At 40.5% G+C, this 21,049-nt stretch overlaps 1 protein-coding gene across 1 annotated transcript; it reads left to right on the top strand.

Annotated features, from left to right (window-relative positions):
• The first annotated feature begins 1,662 nt into the window (after positions 1 to 1,662).
• On the top strand, positions 1,663 to 19,468 carry LOC129774970 (uncharacterized). The gene is made up of 3 exons (XM_055779098.1): positions 1,663 to 3,068; positions 18,294 to 18,925; positions 18,989 to 19,468. Exons 2-3 carry the CDS (start codon positions 18,308 to 18,310, stop codon positions 19,175 to 19,177), a joined length of 807 nt encoding a protein of 268 aa, XP_055635073.1. The 5' UTR covers positions 1,663 to 3,068; positions 18,294 to 18,307; the 3' UTR covers positions 19,178 to 19,468.
• The last annotated feature ends 1,581 nt before the right edge of the window (positions 19,469 to 21,049 follow it).

Genomic DNA, 21,049 nt, shown 5'->3' with positions numbered 1-21,049 from the left:
ATGAGTTTTAATTTTTTTTCTGGTACATTTCGTGTGAGATTTTTTTTTTTTAAATTTTGAGTTTTTTTTAACTTTTTTTCGAAAAATCTTACTTTAAAAATTATAAGATCTACAAAATGTTGGCTAACGAATGACATGTATGGAATTCGGCAGATGGGCACTTTTACAGGGGAAACTTTTTTCTAACATCAACTTTTTCATGTGTTTATTTAAAAAAATACTATTAATGTTCAATTCGTAACATTTGTGTGTATAAATTCGCATTTTGCATGCTCTGCTATCTTTTTTCTAACTAGAAACATGTCCAGAACGTTTCAAACGCGAGAATTTACACACAAAAATGTTCCGAGTAAAGCACTATTTTCTTCATTTTCTTCAGGAGTCTCCATACAAAAAAAGCCCCATACTCCAGAAATTATAAAAGATAGAAAGTTGACGTTTTCGACGAAAGTTCATATTTTAATAAGATCTAAAACTTTGTCGCATACACTATATCACTAAAAACGTTTTCCCTGTAAATGTGCCCATCTTCCGATGCATGGATGACTTGTTGGAAATTGTGAGAATTTTAAAAAAACGTATTTGAGAATGAAAATGAAATAAATATTAATTTTCAAAATAATTTTTCCAGCAATTTTTTTTGTTTAAAAAACTTTTGGTATTTTTTTATGAAAATTTAAACACATTTCATCCATAGTTTTTGAGTTATAATTTTTTGAGAAAAATCAAGAAAATTTGGCCCTTTTCAAAAAGTAGTCTAATTCTTTTTTGAATATTGAAAGTATGCAAAGTTGCTTGAAAGACTAATGTGTTTACACCCACAACGATTCGCTGCTATCTGAGATATTGCTGCCAACGGCTAATCGAGTTGGCATGAAATTGGTCTGTTGTACTTTTCAAAAACTCAACAAGTAGATGAGCGTGCCAGAGTTCATTTGACAAATTGCCCAAACTGGTGTGCCTGGCGAATCGCCTGCACTCATCTGCCCTTGTCAGTGCTACCAAATATTTGTGCTAAGGAGTTCGTTAATAAATTTCTATAATGTTTATTTTCGCCGACAATAATTTCATAGTCCTATGTCGACTATGCGGTCGTATCTAGGACATCACTCTTATAATTTTTTGTCAGGCCTTATCTCGCGATGCAGTTTGCGCATTCAAGTGAAACCATTTTACGCGAATCGCCATTTATTTACGCTTATTGGGGGTTGGGGAAATACACAATCTTTTGATAGTGTGAATGTAGTTTTTTTGAAACATTTTCACATTTGTTTAACACATCCTAGGCTCCCTGTCCCACTGTAGTTTCTGGAATGATATCTTGATATCATCATTCACGAGCAAATTGATCGTTCCAATTGTAGTAGGTATATGTCCGGCCAAATGAAAAGATGAAAATGTGTCCGATGTGTACAATTAAGATACAGTACAACCTCGATTATCCGTGAGCGGATGGTTCACAGTGCGGATTATCCGTGTAATTAAGTTCCATAGTAATTCTATAGACCTTCTCAACATTTGTCAAAGAATTGTTTTGATCATAGCTTCCACATTATATGACCACTGATGTACACGAACTTACAGATGGATAGTTTCATGATTTCTGATTAATGAAATATAGTTTTTATGTTGAAATACATTTTTTCGTGATTGCGCAAATCACAACATTAACACAAACTGTAAAACCATTTTTTTTACACTCTGAACAACCCTACAATGGATATTACCGTTGCGATGAAAATTACAAAACAACGCGGATCGAAATAGAATCCATGTGTTTGTGTCGCTCCGTAGGATAAGGAGAAAAAGAGCGCATCGAATGTAAATACGCGTGTGGGCAGCCTACAGTGTGCGGTTTCGGCCACCAGTCTAGTAGAGACAATGATCTCAACGCCCTCGAGTGCGACTTTGAAGAATCGCGTTTTATCGCGAAGTGCTTCCATATTTCACTCACCGTCGCCTCCATAGTTCGCGTGATGTATCCACGCGATGAGTTAGTTCGTAAAATTGTTTGGGTGTGTTTCTACTAGCGAGCCAATCAACGAGTTCCTCCTAAGGTGGAATTATATTAGTGTAGCATCAGCCAAAGTGTGAAGTTCTATCGCGATATGTAATTGAGTGATATGGTATTCGAACTCGTTCCCCGGACTGTTTTCGCAATCAATTGCAATCAGTGTTTGAATGTTTGATTTTTATATTGATAAAGTGCCAATGGAGATAACACTTCATAAAACGATCAAGCGGAAATTCGTAAGCAACACACTGATTGAGATGACTCAAGCGCTTCCATTTCACGGTCGCCAGAGCGTATGAGAGTTGTTATCGGCAGGCTGGTATTCAGTGCGTTTTGTTTCATCCTTCTAATTCGTGAGATTTGAACCAATCCAATGTGTTGACATAAGAGCGTGCAAAACGAGTTGTATTTTACAACATAAATTTAATGAATAATGAAAAACTTCATCACCCGTCTCTGTTCGACTCGTCCATGACCGAAAATTGGTTCAAATATTGTTAATTATCGGAGACCTTCCGAAGCTACCGATGCTGGAACTGATGCAACTGCATGAAACGCTTAACGTATGGATTTCGCCTCGAAAGCTGCTAAACGATATGTATTAGTGCGCGTTCTGCAAATTGGACGATGATGATGATGATGCACCAGCGTTGTTAGTTCGTTAGTTTCGCCTCCGTCTAGCTGTGTTACGGTCAAATACATAACTGCCAATTTGCTCAAATAATTGTGCGATCAGAAGCAGTGAAAATTGCAACGAATGCGAAGCAAATCCAAGACGAAACAAGTGTTGTGAACATAGTGCTTTCCAATACCCACGGTCACAAATATTGCGACGAAACCAAATGGAACTTATAGTAAGAGCAACGGCCAGCAAAAACTTCTGATGGTGACTCTCTGTTATGGGAACTAGTAATTGAACGTAATCAGTAGCGGTTTGGGAGGATGCGTTTTGCAAGACGATACGATTTCTATACGATGTATAACGTGGAAATGAAATCTGAAATTCCGCATAGCAACGTTCGATATGGCATACTGCCCTGGATAACATTTCAAGGTAATCATAATGAGAACGTGCACAATACTTTCCTCATTTATTTATTTTCTTGTATTGTACTCATATGCTTATTATTTCTGAAAAATGATGCGTAGGTAGAACTATTCCGATGCTTCGCTGGGTATTTCACAACAGAACAGATTTGCCGATATAAAACATAAAATACAGAAACTCATGAAAAAAACGATATAAAAATTGAAGTAGAACTCGATACATTCCATCAGGAAACAATGCATAATTACCCACTACGCAATTCGAGTGGAATAGAATATCACTCGTTAACTCTATTTAGCTAGAAAGTTACGGTTATATTGGATCGAAGTACATACGAAAATTTAATTGTACTGACGAAAAAACTACAGTACATGTTCACTAGTTGGAGTTTGAGGGAACCCAGTTATCGAATTCCACTCGCTAACTGGACTGAAACGTCAAGCGTCAAATAATACTGAGGGGAATTTGTGCGATTGTGAACGTTTCAATTTTGTTTCTCAGCATTAAACGTGATGAAATTGGATATACAAAAGGTTTCTACTAAAATTCCAACCAATTTCATCAAGTGTTTCTATCATGCGAAAACAATTTCAATTTTTATAACATCAAATTGTATTCGAACGCCTCTCACATTTTTTGACAGCACATGAATACGGCGTCTATTATTGATACAAAACTGTGTTAAAGCACACCCAGTTAAAGTGTAGTCTAGTTAAAGGACACCCAGAATGACTACTGTATGTTGTTCGTTCGAAATAGACGATTTCGAACGAAGTGAGGGCAATCAATGTAACCACACCATACAATTCTATGTGGTGGCCGCATTCTAGTAAGACCATCGATTCGATCAGAATGTATAGAATGCTGTTAGGGGTAGTGGGGGCAAATTGGTCATGGGGGGCAAAGTGGTCACCTGCTAGTTTTTTTTTTTTTTTTTTTTTTTTTATAGAGGTGAGGAACGCTCTTCCAGCCTTATCTGGGAAGGGATAACCCAGACGTCGAGTGGGGATCGCACCCACAAAAACCAAGCCCTCTACTCGTAGCCTCATTCCCCCCGGGACCACATCTAGGCGACTACTTCAGGGGGCGGCTGTGCTCATGCACTTCACGAGTTTTCAACGCAAACTAACGTTGATCCTTCCCTTTTTCTCTATATTCTTATTCATCATTCGTTGCTCTCCACTGCGCTTATGACCATTTTGCAGGCATCCATTTACCCGTCGAGACGTGCACTGATTAGGAAGCGCCCTCCAACTTAACGCGCGCCCCGTCACAGTCACCCTCGCAGGATTTCTCTTCCCAACGGAGCGCCGATTAGGTAGTGCCCTCCAACATGACGCGCACTCCGTCACAGCTACTCTCGTGGGGTATGCACCAGTTTGTCGATGGCTTCCTCCATGATGCTCGCTCCTTCGTAATGTTCGCAGTGTTCCTCCATCCAGGCCACGATAAGGCGTTGACAGGCAGGCATTTTTCTGTTCTTCGCGACAGTATCCGTTTACCTGTCGAGACGTGCGCCGATTAGGAAGCGCCCTCCAACTTGACGCGCGCCCCGTCACAGCCACCCTCGCAGGATTTCGCTTCCCAACGGAGCGCCGATTAGGTAGTGCCCTCCAACATAACGCGCACTCCGTCACAGCAACTCTCGTGAGGTACACACCGATTTGGTGACGCCTTCCTAGGCGCTCGCTTCGTCGAAGTCCTCGCAGTATTCTTCTTTACAATCCACCATGAGGCATTGCCAGCAATTTGTCAATCCTTCTTGCCAGATTCCACTTACCCGTCGAGACGTGTACCGATTAGGAATTGCCCTCCAACTTGACGTGCAACCCGTCACAGCCACCCTCGCGGGATTTCTCACCTGTCGAGACGTGAACCGATTAGGAAGCGCCCTCCAATGTAACGCGCGCCCCGTCACAGTCATCCTCGCAGGATTTCTCTTCCCAGCGGAGCGCCGATTAGGTAGTGCCCTCCAACATAACGCGCACTCCGTCACGGCCGCTCTCGTGGGGTACTCCGGTGATTCAGATCTCACTGTGGTTCATCTTTTATAGTCAGGCGTTATCCGCACGCTGGTCGGTCCTCCACTTCCGCTGTAGCTCGGACATGATGTGGACGATTGTACTGTTCACTGCGTTCCAGGTGCCCTCGTCACGACACATTTCCTCTACGATGTTCCCAGCATGAAGGGTAGGCAGCCCCTCGCGCCTTGTGGTGAATCTTGGACATACAAATACGACGTGTTCCGGTGTTTCCTCCACATCTCCACACTCCGGACAAAGAGGTGATCTTGCATGTCCAAACCGGTGCAGATACTGCCTGAAGCAGCCATGCCCAAACAAAAACTGCGTTAGGTGAAAATTCACCTCTCCATGTTTCCTGTTTACCCAGCCCATTAGTGTCGGTATGAGCCTGTGCGTCCATCTGCCGTTTTGAGCCGCACTCCACTCTTGCTGCCACCTAGCCATCGACTCTGCCCTCATTAGCTTCCGGATTCCTCTGGTTCCCCTCCTCCTATAGCACTCGCTGTCTTCCGCCAAGATGATGTTGATAGGGACCAACCTGGCTATGACGCAGACCGCTTCTGTTGATATGGTTCTGTACGCACTCGCGACTCGCATCGCCATGAGCCGGTACGTACTATTCAGCCTCCTCGTGTTCCGCTGAGTTTCTAACGCCGCGATCCAGGCTGGACCCCCGTATCGTAATGTTGATGAGGAGACACTAGCCAAAAGGAGCCTCTTGCTGCTGTTTGGGCCAAAGTTGTTGGGCATGATTCGTGTCAGTGCATTGATTGTCTTCGTTGTTTTTTTACAAGCGTAGTCGACGTGACTGTTGAAGTTCAGTCGATCATCGATCTGCACCCCCAGGTATTTTAAATCTCGCTTCGAAGTTATCAAGTGCTCTCCGATGATGATTTCTGCACGTTGCACCGCCCTGCGGTTGCTGACAATCAACATTTCCGTCTTGTGTTGGGCTATCTGCAGTTTCACACTTTGCATCCACCTTCCGATCATGTCTATCGATTCGGTAGCGAGCATTTCGACCCGTTCCAAGGATTCTCCGGTCACGAGAATAACAATGTCATCCGCGAAGCCAATGATCTCCACACCTCTGGGCAGATTCAGTTTTAGTACGCCATCGTACGTGCTGTTCCAGTGCGATGGACCCAGGATAGAGCCCTGCGGAACTCCAGCCGTAGTTTTAATCTGCGCCTGGCCCGTGTTTGTCTCGTACACCAGCACACGGTTCTCGAAGTAGCTTCTCAGTATTCTACACAGGTATTCAGGGACTCTCATCGTGTGGAGCGCAGTCGCGATGGCACTATTGAACGCGTTCTTAACGTCGATCGTTATCACTGCGCAGTATCGATTTCCTCTGAGCTTCTGTTTGGATGCTCTGTTTGCTCTTTCGACCACTATGCGAATGGCATCTACCGTGGATCTCCCTTTTCGAAATCCGAATTGACTATCGGACAGTCCACGAACTCCCTCCGTGCATTCCGTCAGCCTATTGAGGATGATCCTCTCCAAAAGTTTCCCCAGAGTGCCCAACAGGCATATGGGTCTATATGATGCTGGATCACCCGGCGTCTTTCCTGGTTTGGGCAGTAGTACTAGCTTTTGTACCTTCCATCGATCCGGAAAGTAGCATTCGTCTAGACACTTCTGCATTGCTGTCCTGAACATATCAGGGAATGCTAGGACTGCCGCTTTTAAAGCTACGTTGGGGATTCCATCTGGGCCAGGCGCTTTCTTCGCTTTGAGGCGTTTCATAGCTGCAACTAGCTCGTCGTTCGTCACCTCTCTGCGTTCGATGCTATCCTCATCCTCTCCATATGGCGTGGGTGGCCAGGTCAAAGATTTTTGTCTTCCACCTGCGTGGGCATGTCCTAGTTATCCGTACTGCCACGGAGTGTCGTTGGCCAATGGTATAACGAATGGCTTGATGATCACTGTGGGTGTATCCTTCGCATATCCTCCATCTCATTTTTGTCATTAACGACGGACTGCAGAAAGTCAAGTCGATGATGGACTCTCGGCCATCTCGACGGAAGGTACTAGTGGTACCCTCGTTGCACAGGGTAACATCCAGCTTGGCCAGAGCTTCTAGTAAGCAAGTCCTTCTCGCGTTGGTGCATCTGCTTCCTCAATCTACTGCCCAAGCATTGAAATCCCCTCCTATAACGACTGGTTTTCGTTCGGCGAGCTCCTCGGTGAGGACATCCAGCATATAGTGGAACTGGTCCATCGTCCATCTGGGAGGTGCGTAGCAACTGCAGATGAAAATTCCGTTGATCTTTGTGATCACGAAACCCTCGCGAGTCCTCGAGACTACCTCCTGAATGGGATATCGGCCCATGACCTGGATGGCGGCCATTCCCACTTTATCCGTCACCCAATTACCGTTACCGTGGGGAATGCGATACGGCTCCGCGATAATTGCGACATCACATTTTGTTTCTGTCGTTGACTGCCACAACAGTTGCTGTGCGGTGTCACAATGGTTGAGATTTATTTGGATTATCTCCATCACTGTTCGCTTACCCTCGCCTGTTTGTACACAGGGCAATTAAAGCCTCCCGTCGTATGGTCATTACTGTCCTCGCAGAGCATACACCTTGGCTTTCCCTTGCAGTCGCTGGCAAAGTGTCCCTCTATTCCGCATTTCCTGCACAGTTTGGATCTATCTGGCCCCAAGCAGCCTTTCGCCAGATGGCCGAAGTTTAAACACTTGAAACATCGCTCCAATTGCTTTGGAACAGGCGGAACGATTCTAAAACGTCCCACAGCCCAGCAGACGTTTATACTCTCTAGCTTCAGCAACTTGTTCGCTACGTCCGTTGGGAGACGAATCGTTGCGGTCTGCGTCCCGCGATACGCATTTCATAATCGGATTTTCATCGGAACTTTGCCCACGATGTTTTCCTCCTCCAACTTCTGACGCAGGTCCATCTCGGTAGTGAACAGACTTAGGTTCCTGCATTCAATCGATGACTCGGAGGATAAGGCTCTTACGTTCGCTCCGTCACCGAGAGCCCTTTCGACAAGATCCTTAAATGCAGAGCTCCTGATTTCTGGGTCTCTCTTCAGCTCGAACAGCATTTCGCCATTCTGGGTGCGCCTAGACTTCACCACGCTCTCCTCCAGTTTCTTGAGGCCAGGGTCCTCTCGCATTTTTTTGAAGAGGTCAGCATATGATACGTAGCCCTTGGCTTCGACGATGAGTGCATCGCCTTTGCCTCTCGCCCGCCGAGGATTAGGCTTCTTGTCATTTGGCCCCTGTTTCTTTTCATCCTCTTTCTTCTTTTTTTTCACTCCCTCTCGTTTTTGCTCGTTCACTAATTTTTTCTTGTTTCTTCTCGTGACCGTGCTCCAGTCGTTTTTTTTGCTATCGGTGTTCTGGTCGTCGCTGTCACCCAGCTCTTCGCTGTCGCCCTGGGCGGCACTATCGCCTTGATCGTCGTTGTCGTGGTCGTCCTTGCGTTTTGTGAGCATTTCTTCTTCTGCTGGTGAATCTTTTTTTCTTTTTTCCGAACGGTTTCGAGGAATCTTTGGCGTCACCTGTCCAGCTGCAGCTTTTTGCAACGCTTCTGCGAGTGTTTTCTCCGCAGTTTTCGTCCTTTCGACGAGTCCATCGTGCTCCTTCATAGCTCGTCCCAAGAGAGATCTTATACCCGACACCCTGGTCTTGATCTCTTTATGCACGTTGGGTTTGTCCTACACGAATGTGTCTAGTTCTTTGACCCTTATCATGATCGTGTTCAGAATGCTTTCTCCAGTCAACCCTCCTTCCTGGGTTAAACTACTGCTGGACTTTGGCAGGAACAGGGGATTGATCACCCGACTTTGCTGGGTCTCGGGTATTCCTCCATTACTGCCACTAGGACCTGGTGTTACCACTTGTTTCAGTATTGGCGATCGCAGCAGCTTTTTACTACCAGCGAACGCGTTGGCTTGGTCTCCTGTATCCATCATACTGTTTCTTCGTTCTTCGTTGGTTCTGTTAGTTGTCTCCATTTTGGTTGGGTCCCAACTCCGGGCCGCTATCTCCGCTCGTTTGTACATAGTCGCCTTTCACCTTCTAGTTCACCTGCTAGTTTGGTAGTATAACTAATGACTATAGATGCCGTATTGATAGTCACCTTATGTTTGAAGAATTTAATGACTGTCACCCTGTACTTCAGTAGAGCTGTCGCATGTCAAAATATAAATAAAAACAGAAATTACTCTCTCGATAGCCATTCGGGCGTAGTTCTATGCGCATGGTGTCTAAGGAATTTCTCGTGAAATTTAGTTTATTCAATCTGATACGTTAGACAAATCATCAGTTTGGACGACTGTTCACATATTCTAGGAGAGGTGAACAGATATTTCATTTAACCTCAGCGTCTAATTAGCATAGAAGTTATTTTCATGTTTGAGGGCAAAGTGGTCATAGGTACTAACAACTTACAATGTTCTGTTTACTAAAGCTGATATACCTCATCACATTCTGCTCCTTTTGTGGCTTTGACCCTGGATGAATATGCCCCTCCAACTAAACCAAGCCTCATTATGCGGAACGTTATATGTTTCTTACTAGGCTTTTGTATGCAAGAGAAAATTTAAATTGAGATTCTAGGTGAATAGGCCAAGCTTATTTCATGCATGTACCTACTATAACAAATATGATTTGAACAAATTTGGACGGAAAAAACGCATAAATCTATCACATTAAGCTTGATATGGGCGGGTGACCACTTTGGCCCCACTAGGTGACCACTTTACCTCCAAGCAAAAAAAAACGTTCGATTTTTCACCTTTTTTCTATTTTGAATGTTCATAGTAAAAGCCGTTTGTTATGTTGAAGAACAATGAGTTGATAATTTTCTTCGAGAAACGGGAATTAAATCAGAATGCGCTGGAAATGCGCATATTCCTTAGGGTAACCCTATGACCCACTTCCCCTATGTGGATTTCGCTCGAAGCGATAGTCGAATCGAACACGCGATGTGTTTTGCACAGTATGACCCATTGTTTAATCCTAAAAAACCTTTAACTCTTTGCGGTCGCTTGTCTGCTCTCAGCCACCACAGCAAGGAATCATACTAATCTTCATATTCAGCCATGTATCAATTTAGATTTTTTCTTAACGAATCTTAATATAATTAGCGAGGACATATAAGAGGATAGTCACGATGTTGAATAGCTACAATACACCGGATACAACAGTTATTGTAAAAAGGATGAAATGAGGCGGCACCGTCTACGTTAGTAATCCAAATTTTATTTTAAACTACGATATGAATAGGGGAGGAGTACCAAAATGGGTACGAAAGTTGGTGGAATATCTTATAGGTGCATTGCCTTTATTTGAGAGACTTTCAGCCATAGGCTGGTTCGTAAGACTTGAGTTTATTCTCGTGTGATATACACGAAGGAGAATTATAAAATATATTGGTTACATAAAAACATCTTGTTCAATTCTTATTTAGCTTTCATAATCTTACATGATATATGCAGTGACATATGCTCTTTCAAGGGAAATTAATTCGACCAGTACGACAGTCATATAAAAATTTGATACGACCGCAAAGGGTTAATATTGACATGTGATTACACAAAAAAACAACTAACATTGGACAAAACATAAATCGAAAACATTCTGTTCACTCAAGTCCAATTGTAGATGAAATATCTAGAAATTTCCAGAATTTTTATATTGAAGGAACTCCCAATATGCTAATCTAATATAAAACACTAGAGCAATTTTCACAGAAGACACTATATTGATAGTTATTTTTGCATGTATTTCATACTTAAGAGCAAGCAACGCATCGTACTCTATACGGACAAAATAACCCTTTGGATGCTTGCTGCCAACGTTTTAATAAAGTGTTTTATTTTTTTGAATTTGATATGACCAGAAATGTGTTTAGTATAAGGATCTTTTAGTCTGTCCGTCATTTTTTTTTTTTGCGAAGACTGTATAGATAAAAAATAAATAAATAAGAGAAAAAATACATTTAATTGCCAGGGTATAACTAAGAACAAGAAAGCTATTTTAATCCAGGAATACAAAGATTGTACACGTGAAAATCTGGACACGAAAATATCGTTAGGGTTTAAACATGCGGTGAACATTTCCATAGGTATACATTAGGTGTACATTGTATGTATTATAATTATTGAAAGACCATTGTTTCAGTCTTCTTTCTCACCAGCACGAGCCACGTTCCCACTTGTTTGGCGACCAAATGCTATTTCCGCTTGAAATCCTTTACTTCAATTACAGTTCACTTTTTTTTCACTATGTGCTTCACAAATGATTAGAATTCCTCTGAGTTCCTGGCCTCAGTTCCGGAGCATTGTCCGGATGCATCCCCTTGGGGAGCACTGTAACGCCGTTTTCGAAGTACCACGGTCTGTTTGAATTTGAGTGATAACAGCTTGCCAAGTCCACCGAGAATAAACAATCCACCTTTTACTGCTCCAGAAAAGGCAGTTATCTCTTTCGTATGCACGCCTTCTTAGAAATTTACTGGTTATTGGTTCCAGAAGTAACGAGAGTTTCGCTTTTCAGCCCACAATTTTCCCAACAACGAACTTTTTGGGGAATATCGACATTCTTCCGGTCAACAGAGAAATATAATTCTTGCCCAAGAATTTTATCACAAACTACCAGGCAGAACGTTTTGTCATTCATAACAACGCAATCATATTTTGTTTATAAAATTTCGAGCACTTCCTTGTCATCAAATTACCAGCTCTGCATAACGATCCGACATAAAAAAAGGAGAAAATCAGGGTATGTGTCTGATGGGATTGGAAAAGGAAGTCATTGCGAGCTTCTATCAAGCAGCCGGTTGATAAATTCCAACAAGTGCTTCTCACAATTGGACGAATTGAAGGCGGCGATCCAGGACAAAAGTCCAGAATTAGCCAATTTAATCATTAGCCAAGACAACGCCAAACCTCGTGACTTTCTGACAACCCGGCAAATTTGTTATGAGTTTAAATGAGATATGCTATTTCAACTGCTTTTCTAACCAGATATTGCACATTCAGATTATCAATTCTTTAAGTCTCTACAAAATTCTCTTAAGAGCAAGATCTTCGATCTTTGGGCAGCATAAAAAGCAAAAGTACCTTAACCAGTTTTTCGATGCGGAACAAAAAAAAAGTTGTACTCGTATGTAGATGGAATTTTCATGCTGCGTGAAAGATGAAGAAATATTGTGGAACAAAACGATGCATACACAATCTACCTATGAAAATTTTAAAATGTCTACTTAAAAAATTGTAGTTGAATCAGCACCAACTTTCCGAACCACCTAATAGTTCTACTTGTGGGCGTTACCGGTTGCCAAATTCGAATAAAAATAAGAGCATTAAGATAACACTCACCAGAATTGAACATACAAATACATTCTAATAATCTTTTTTTCGAGAAAAAAAAGTATAATTTCGAGTAAATTGTAAATATGATATTCAGGTAAATGCTACATTTGGAAATGTGTTACATTCGGGTGAATGTCCTTGGGTTAATGTTTTACTGGTGAATGAAATTCGCGTAAATGTTTTATCTTCATGAATAAACAACGTGCCCGATATCATGGTATCTTTGACTACATTAACATAAATTGCTAATAAAAACCTAGTAAAAAATCCCTCTACACGATAGAGAAGTGCATTGACTACGGAATGATTGAACAACAACTTGAACATCATTCTAATAAAATCTTCATCAGCGTTGACCGACTTCAAATCAGGTTCTCGTCGAAAACAACAAAAAAACTGAATGGATTTCCCGTCTAATGAAATAATATTTGTTTGAAATTTCTTAAATTTCTCAAATGCTTCATTTTAAATTTCGTTAGAGTAGTAGAGTGGCCAACCATAAAGAATTCATATATAGAAAGACGTAGTCCTTCGTCAAACGATAAGACAATTACCGATCGCTCGATATGTCTTCATATTGATATGACTATTCTCGACGATGAGCGTCAAGCCAACATTTCTCCTTCTTCCGTGTTAACCGCATTAATCGTGACCGTCTTTGCGAATTAATCTATGTATATTAGGGTGGCAGCGAAAATGGTCATGTCAAATTTCAAAAACTGACCATGTACATTTTGTTTATGGGCCAAAAAAATGATCTGTGCAAAGTTTCAGCTCGATCGGACATGATTTAGGGGTGTCTCAAAGCGCTCAAAGTTTAGATTTTTTGATCCTCGAAAATCTTCCAAGGGAAGAGTAAAGGAAATTTGGAAAATCAAATTTTTTTTTCGATGCCAAATTACGAAAAAAAATTTTTGGCCGAAAATCGACCTTTTGGAACTTAGCCTGAATGTTCATACCTTCAGCGGCACTCAGGCTAAATCCCAGAAGGTCGATTTGAGGCACCTCTAAATCATGTCCGATCGAGCTGAAACTTTGCACAGATCATTTTCTTGAGCCAATAAACAAAATGTACATGGTCGGTTTTTGAAATTCGATGATGAAATTTTTCCCATGCATCCATTGTATATATATAAATGGATGTCTGTTTGTCTGATTCTTCTGGGTCGGAAATTCTTATGATAGTTCTAGACCCACCCCCTGCCATACAAATGAAACACAAATTTCTGCATTACTCGAGAATTAATCAAGCAGACGAAATAAATGTTTCTATGGTGATTCGACACACCTTTCCCCACTCTGAGGGCAAGACGACTGCCATACAAATGAAACACAAACTTCTGCATAACTCGAGAACTGATCAAGCAAACGGCGCCAAATTTGGGATGTGAGGGTTTTTATGTACGAGAAATTTTTCTTTGATGGTATGACACCCCTCCCTCCTCTGAAATGGAGGGAGACATATTAACCAGCGTTTTTAGTCCATTTGATGCTAATGCTAACGCTAACGAAATTGATCTTCGTTCGAAAATGGAAATGGATTTTAATGTGATAATACGCACTCCTATATCATCTCCTATCTACATCAATAAAAATGGATCAGCGAATGTGTTGATAAGAGCAAAACTCGAGAAATGAATTGTCCTATTTAGAGCTGTCATTTATTCCTTGCAACGGAGGACATTTTATTTGTAAGTGATTGAAAAATCTTGAACGAGAATTGTGTCTGAGAATAATCTGATATTATAATGACGAGTTTTGGTAGAAGTAGTAGAAGTAGTAGGAATTTTATAGTAAAAGGTAATTTTGAATGGTAGATTAGAATATCAATCAATGAACAATTCCCATGAACAGCACTTATTTAGTAAGAAAATGTGGATGTGAGAACGAAAGCTAGTAATTAGTTAGTAATTTTATAAAGTGTCGAGATACTGCACCATGGCGTTGTTTCGCTTCTCACAAACATTCTGCAATTTCGATGTTCATGATCGATGATAAATTGCCAAAACTTGCTGTTAATCAACCTCACGGTCATATGAAGTGTAATTGCAACAGGAATTGTAATTGCTTTCAATTCACGAGTCGTTGGCCTCTTCTTCTACTCCAACCGCACTAACGATCACAGAGGAATTTTACCGCCTCAACGCAGTATTACTCACGTAATTTTAACTAATATTAAGTTGAGATTTTTATGCCAAATAGCACACATTGAATGCATTCTGAATTTTTACATAAGTAAAACTAAATATATGATAATCACGCGAAATCGAATAAATAAAAACGTCTCTATTGTAATTGATGATGAGACCATTGATCGCGATCGGGAGATTAAATATCTTGGCGTGATTATTGATGATAAACTTAAGTTCCATACTCACATTGACAATATCATCAAGAAAATTGCCAAGAAGTATGGAATCTTGTGTCGACTAAGAAACGATTTAACTATTTGCAGTAAAATTCAGCTATACAAATCAATCATCTCTCCTCATCTGGACTTTTGCTCTTCCATTTTGTTTTTGGCCAATGAAACACAAATATCTAGATTACAGCGCTTGCAGAATAAAATAATGCGTTTGATTTTACAATGCAACAGGTTCACTTCCCCATATTTGATGCTGGACGCTTTGCAATGGTTATCTGTGGAGCAAATAAATGTTTATTTAACTATGGTGTTCATTTTTAAAGTAGTTTACGATTTGCTGCCTCGATATTTGTGTGATCGAGTTGAAAGAGGAAGTGACTCTCATAGATATAATACTAGAAACGCGAATGAAATAAGAACACCACTTTTCTTAACATGCGAGAAACTGTATTTCACACGTTAAGGCTGTGTTTTCCTGACAGCCGAATGTCTCTAAAAAGTCTAAGTCTCTATTATGTCTATCATGATCTTGGTGATGATGGACCATTTTTATTTTTGTTGTGTTTGTTTTGTATTAGTTAAAAAAAATTAAAAGTAGTCTACAAAAGTTTGAGCGCCGCGCGCGTTTCACAGATATAAAGGATAGAAAGTAAAAGTTTTTTTTAAGAGCCGGTCTAGGAATTTTTCGTGAATGGAAATTTCTCGACTTCTCTGGATAAGGATATTCATTGTCAATCCAAAACAAGGCTGGCGGTTGGACTTGTGCTTTGGTGGACCAAATGGCTGCAAGAGTCTGGTCGGGACCGTATCGGCTCTGTGGCGGACACGATTGGGTTTCGGCTTGGGTTGTTTTTGACATTGCAATACTATATACGAATTTATATCTGTAAACAAAATCAGTTCGTTTTCTTTTGCTAAACTGATTTCAATGCTGAAAAAAATAAATTATCTTTTAGATAACTCGTCTTGCTCAAACCTCTGTAGGGAAAGGAGGCGGGACCATCATCATCATCATCATCATAATACGCATATATCAAAGTACAAGCCGGAATAAATTTTCCCGGTCTGAACAGAAAATTGAACCACGGGAACCACACTTTCACTTTCACTTTCATTGAAAAAGAATAGGGGAGGGTGGCTTCAAACTGACACTTTAGAAAAAGGCTTCAAAATATCAAAACATTGACAACTCCTGCATTGAATTGTATGGTAACACTGGTTGGTGTTTGAGTGTAATAAATTGACATATTCGAAAAGGGTAGTCCTTAACATTCGATCTGCGAAAAATTTTCAATTTTCCATATTGTTACCTGGATGTTTTGTGCTTGTGGAAACAATATCCTAAAAGTGATCGTTCCAAATGTGAGTCGAAACTCAGTTGACCCAATTTGAAAATAAACCGTATACAATAATTTAAAGCAGTTCTTATTATGGTTCGGTTGTAATCAATCAAAATATATAAAACATTTTAAATAATATAGGTTAGGTGAACAAACTTTTCCGAGAACAATGCATGGAGACAAGAATACATTCTATCACACTGACTCAAAATGTACTTATACCAATCAACCAAACTATTTGATTCTTTGCCAATATTGAAGCTTGTAAGTTCTCAAATCGTATTTTGCTGAACACACAAAGCATATACACTCGACAAAAAAAATAGAGGAGCGCGAAGTCGAAATTTTTAGGATTTTTGAAGAGCTGTAACTTCGTGAAAAATCTACGCAAAAACAAGAAATATACACTTCAACTTCAACTTTTAATTTCGTATTTGTAAATGCATTGGGCAAAAATATCGGGAAGAAATAAAAACTCGAGTCAATAACAAATCCAATGACCCTTATTAAACAGTTTCCATTTGCACCAAAAACGGGTTTTTGTAGTATTTTAGAAAATCTTCTGTAATTTTACAAATATTGCAGTAAGTTCTAATGTTAGTGAGTAATTTTTAAACCTAGTGTAGCCCCTTAACATCTGTGAACGTCACTCAAAAATCACATAGAAATTTCGACTTCGCACTCTGTTCTTCTAATTTTTTTTTGCCCAGTGTATATTTTTGTTGCTCCCTTTATAATGACGGTTCACCATAAAGTAAATAGAAAATATATTTAATCAACTTATTGGGGATATCGTCAAAACACACATATTTTGGTGTACAGCATTGACTATTATACGAATACTTGAACAAGACAGAAATGAACCCATTTTAATTGTTGACATTGAGAGTTATCATGAACTAACAATTATATTTTATTTATTTATTTCATTAGGACTGAAGTATTTTATATTTATTTTTTTTTATTCTATTATTTCCTTAGTTTTGCGCAATGACTTTGATTATGAATGGTTCAGTCCGTTATCACAAGTATATGTGGCATGTCAAATCAGGTACATCAAACTTATTCTCGAAATATTCCTGCCCCAGCTTTGATGTACACCCAAACTAGCGTTTATTTTCGGTAGAAAAAACACTTTTTCGTGTGTAATCGATATGCCAAAACATATGCTAAAAATTAATTTTGGGTGTAGATCTTTTTTAATGGCACAGCACCGGTATTTCGTTAGACGTTAGACTTTTTTGTAGACTTTGCGGGCGCGCGTTTTGACAACACTCTGCTGGCGTTCATCCCAATTTGGGAAGTTCTGCACCTTGTACGTTTTCCATCCGGATCGTTTCTTGGCCACCTGCTAACATCAAATTTTTTGGCCAAATCCTGCGTCGAAACGTTCAGATTCCGCGTAAAATATGCAATCATTGTTCTCTTGTGTTTTTTGTGGGTTTTCCCCGTATTTCGCCTTACTACTGACTTGTGATCTACTGTCATTCGTTTCTTGAATCTTTGGAAGATCCTTGAGATGATCGAATGATGTACATTCACCAGTTTTCCCAAGGCGCAATGCGACACCCAAGATTTAGCATGTGGGTGAACAATGTTTGGATAATTTCTGTCATGAATGGCAAATGTTACGCAAGTTTGACAGTGTGGCAATAAATATCGATTCACCCTTATCATGAAAATATTTGAAGTTATCATTGAATATATCTACTAAAACATCTGGACTACCGATTGATTAGAAAATTTTCCCATTCAAAATAATTGAATTTTCTCGAAACATCGTTTGTAAAAAATCTCCGCATTTGTACACTGACTTAACTTAATTTGAAAACACTCTTGAACTACCATATGCGATGAATAAAACATGAATAATAAAATATCTTGTACACTTTAATTTCTATTATCTCTTTCGCATTTTGAAATACAATTCTCCCTTGTAGTCGCTATGCCCCAGTGGTTATCCATGATTGGAAGCACTCACATGAGAAGGGCATTTAACTATCACCCGAACGCTTATCAATACATGAAGAGCACTACAGGCAGCAATATTATTTATAACGAGCTACGATAATTTTCCCAACAGTAAACATAACAGCTTCACATTCATGATGTGGTTTTTTTTCTTTCTCCTACTTATCTTCAGATTGAACCAGCAAAATGGACATTACACTATCAGTAGAAGAAGAGAACGCATTAACGCTATACGAAGAGCTCGAACAGACGGACATCAACACGTTGAATCTGAATGTCGACTGCTGCTGCGGTTTGCTCAGAACATCCCCTTTTCATCAACTAAGATCGAAATCAAGCTCGCGAGAACTAATTCGCGTCGATTCCGGCGTTTCCAGCGAAGACGAAGGGGAATCGGCGCATAGCTGTCCACGGCACTCTGAACACACACAGGAAGACGACGGTCTCTTGTACAATCATGACAACAGCAGTAACAGTCTCTCACATGACCACCATCACCTTCGACAGGCCCATAGAACGCAATATCTGTTTCCTCGGAGTAAAACTTCCCTCAGTCAGCGAAACGAACGATTTCACAGTTTCACCCTGCTCGAATCGAACATCCTGAACAGCTTCCAACTACAAAATTTCCGGAAATCTTCCGGTGGTTGTGACTCGGCCAATTGCTCGGGACAAACTAGTTACAGCTCGACGGCATCCAGCATGATAGAGGACATCTCGGATAAAATTGAAGAAATCGGAAAGATGGATACGAACATTCATTCGCTAATGTACAAATCGGTTGAGCTGCATAAGGACATTCTGGTGAGATGTTTTGTTTCGCAAACGTTGCGTGTTGTAGCAAGTAACTCATGTTGTTATTTTCAGTCTCTAGAAGCAACCACCAACCGTTTACTTGCCGACACGCGAAAGCTCTCCGATGACCTTGACGACGTTCGCTATCTCGACGATTTAATAACGATTCTAAATGGAGACATTGGGCCCGTCATACACCGGGAATGGCCGTACCAGATTCTATTCGACACTCCAATAGAGGAGGGCACTCCGGTTATATAAAACTGCAGAAAGCACCACAAAAACAAAGCTAGCTCGTTTTTAAGCATTTTTGCACTTTTTGCATATATAGTATAAGTAGGAAAACCTAACCAATGCTTAGAAAGCAATTATTTAATAACAGTCGCCAGCAGTTACCAGCCTACAGACGACGTTTCAAATTTCAACCTAGTGACAGCAAGTACGAGCCAAAGACCTATGACTGAGGGATTCAGGGGGGAGGGGTATAACATGTGAAAATGAAACACGGAAAGTATGTTTGCATAAATAGATAAATTAACATCCGGTTTCTAATTGGATTTTGTTTGTTTTTCGCGAACGTATCCAAACACTCTTGAATCCTGGTCGAACGCGAAAGGACAGCACTTGTTCCGTCGTCTTTCAAGCGCCACCTTATATGTGATTTGCTTGGCATAGTCGATATACAACACAAACGTGGCTGTGATTCCATATGAGGATCCATGTTTTTGCCATGGCAAGCAAAAATGTGTTTTCTGCCTACATTATGAATGCTGACGCTATCATATTAGAAGAGTGAATGAACAAAAGCTCAGCAATGTTTGAAAAACAAATCGAATCGCATATTGCACATTCGTTCTAACCGACGTATCTTATTCTTTGGTTTATCTAAAGTATCAATATTGGAATAGTCACCATGCAAACTACTGCTGAATTTCACCAGTTCTGCTAAAATTAGTTATGTTTATCTATTTTTAATTATTAATATCTATCAAGTTTACATCATTTTGCTATTTCCATAACAAAAATGGTAAAGAAGTGATAACAATTCAATGTACAATTGCTATCTGGCATATTGAAGTGCTAAATAATTAGATGCAGTTTGGTGTATTTATATACTTTTCAGCAGGTAGCATGTATCAACCCTGGTGTGGACAGAACACAAATTGACAGCGTTTGTCAATTGATTTTCAACAGTCATGGCGAAAATAGTCAAGCAACTACGCTCGATGCTTCGCTTGTAGTAGACATGGTGAGGCACTTCGTGTCCACAGAATAAATCAGACCCAGCATTTACAACATCCTCTCCCTTCTGGATAATGGCGAGAGCGTAAAGCGGAAGCCTGATTCCGGTCGCAGGTAGTGCCGGAATAGTGCAGCAGAAGATGATGAAGAAGACCGAGAGCTAAGTCACCTCATCGTTCCGCGCTTTGGGTCGGAATGTCGGAGCAACCGGCCGAATGGTGAAAAAGTATCTGGCCAAAATGTTTCTGCGGAAGAGTCTGTATAGGCTGTCCATGTTTGAACAGCAGGCAATCACCCAAAAAGAGCGGCTAAAAGAGCTGGTGAAAACCATCTTTCCGGCGAAGCACGACATCGTGGACATAAAGAATTACGGGACCTACTTGACGCAGGACGGCAACGTCTGGCAGCCGACCGGGTTGTTGCCGCCCTCATCAAGATACATCACGTGATGAAGGATGTGGTCTTTCAGCAAGACGGCCTATTATGCCAGGAGATTACTGGAGGAGATTTTTGATCTATACTCAAACGGAGGATCTACTCCAATAATGATAAAAAAATGTATTCTCTTTTATGCCCTATCACAGAGTGTACAATCAGATGAACTCATTTTGGGAGTTGTTTTCAGATAGCTCAATACACATCGACCACTTTCAATAGCAGCATCTCATTTTTACACATCTTGCGATCTTTACAACACAATCGATGCTATGTAACATTGGGCTTCTGTTAATATTGGTAGAATGTAAGTTTTGCATAGTCTGTTTCGATTATGTTTGCAGCAGGTGTCAAAAATATATGTTTTTAACATTTTCAACAACCATTTTTTATTTATTTTCAAGCCGCAGGTGATTTATTCCGATAAAAAAGAATTATTTGGACGGCCTCGGTAAA

The sequence above is a fragment of the Toxorhynchites rutilus genome, chromosome 3, assembly GCF_029784135.1.
Source record: "Toxorhynchites rutilus septentrionalis strain SRP chromosome 3, ASM2978413v1, whole genome shotgun sequence".
In the NCBI taxonomy this organism is placed as follows: Eukaryota; Metazoa; Arthropoda; class Insecta; order Diptera; family Culicidae; genus Toxorhynchites; species Toxorhynchites rutilus.
This window is presented reverse-complemented; position numbering and strand designations above follow the sequence as displayed.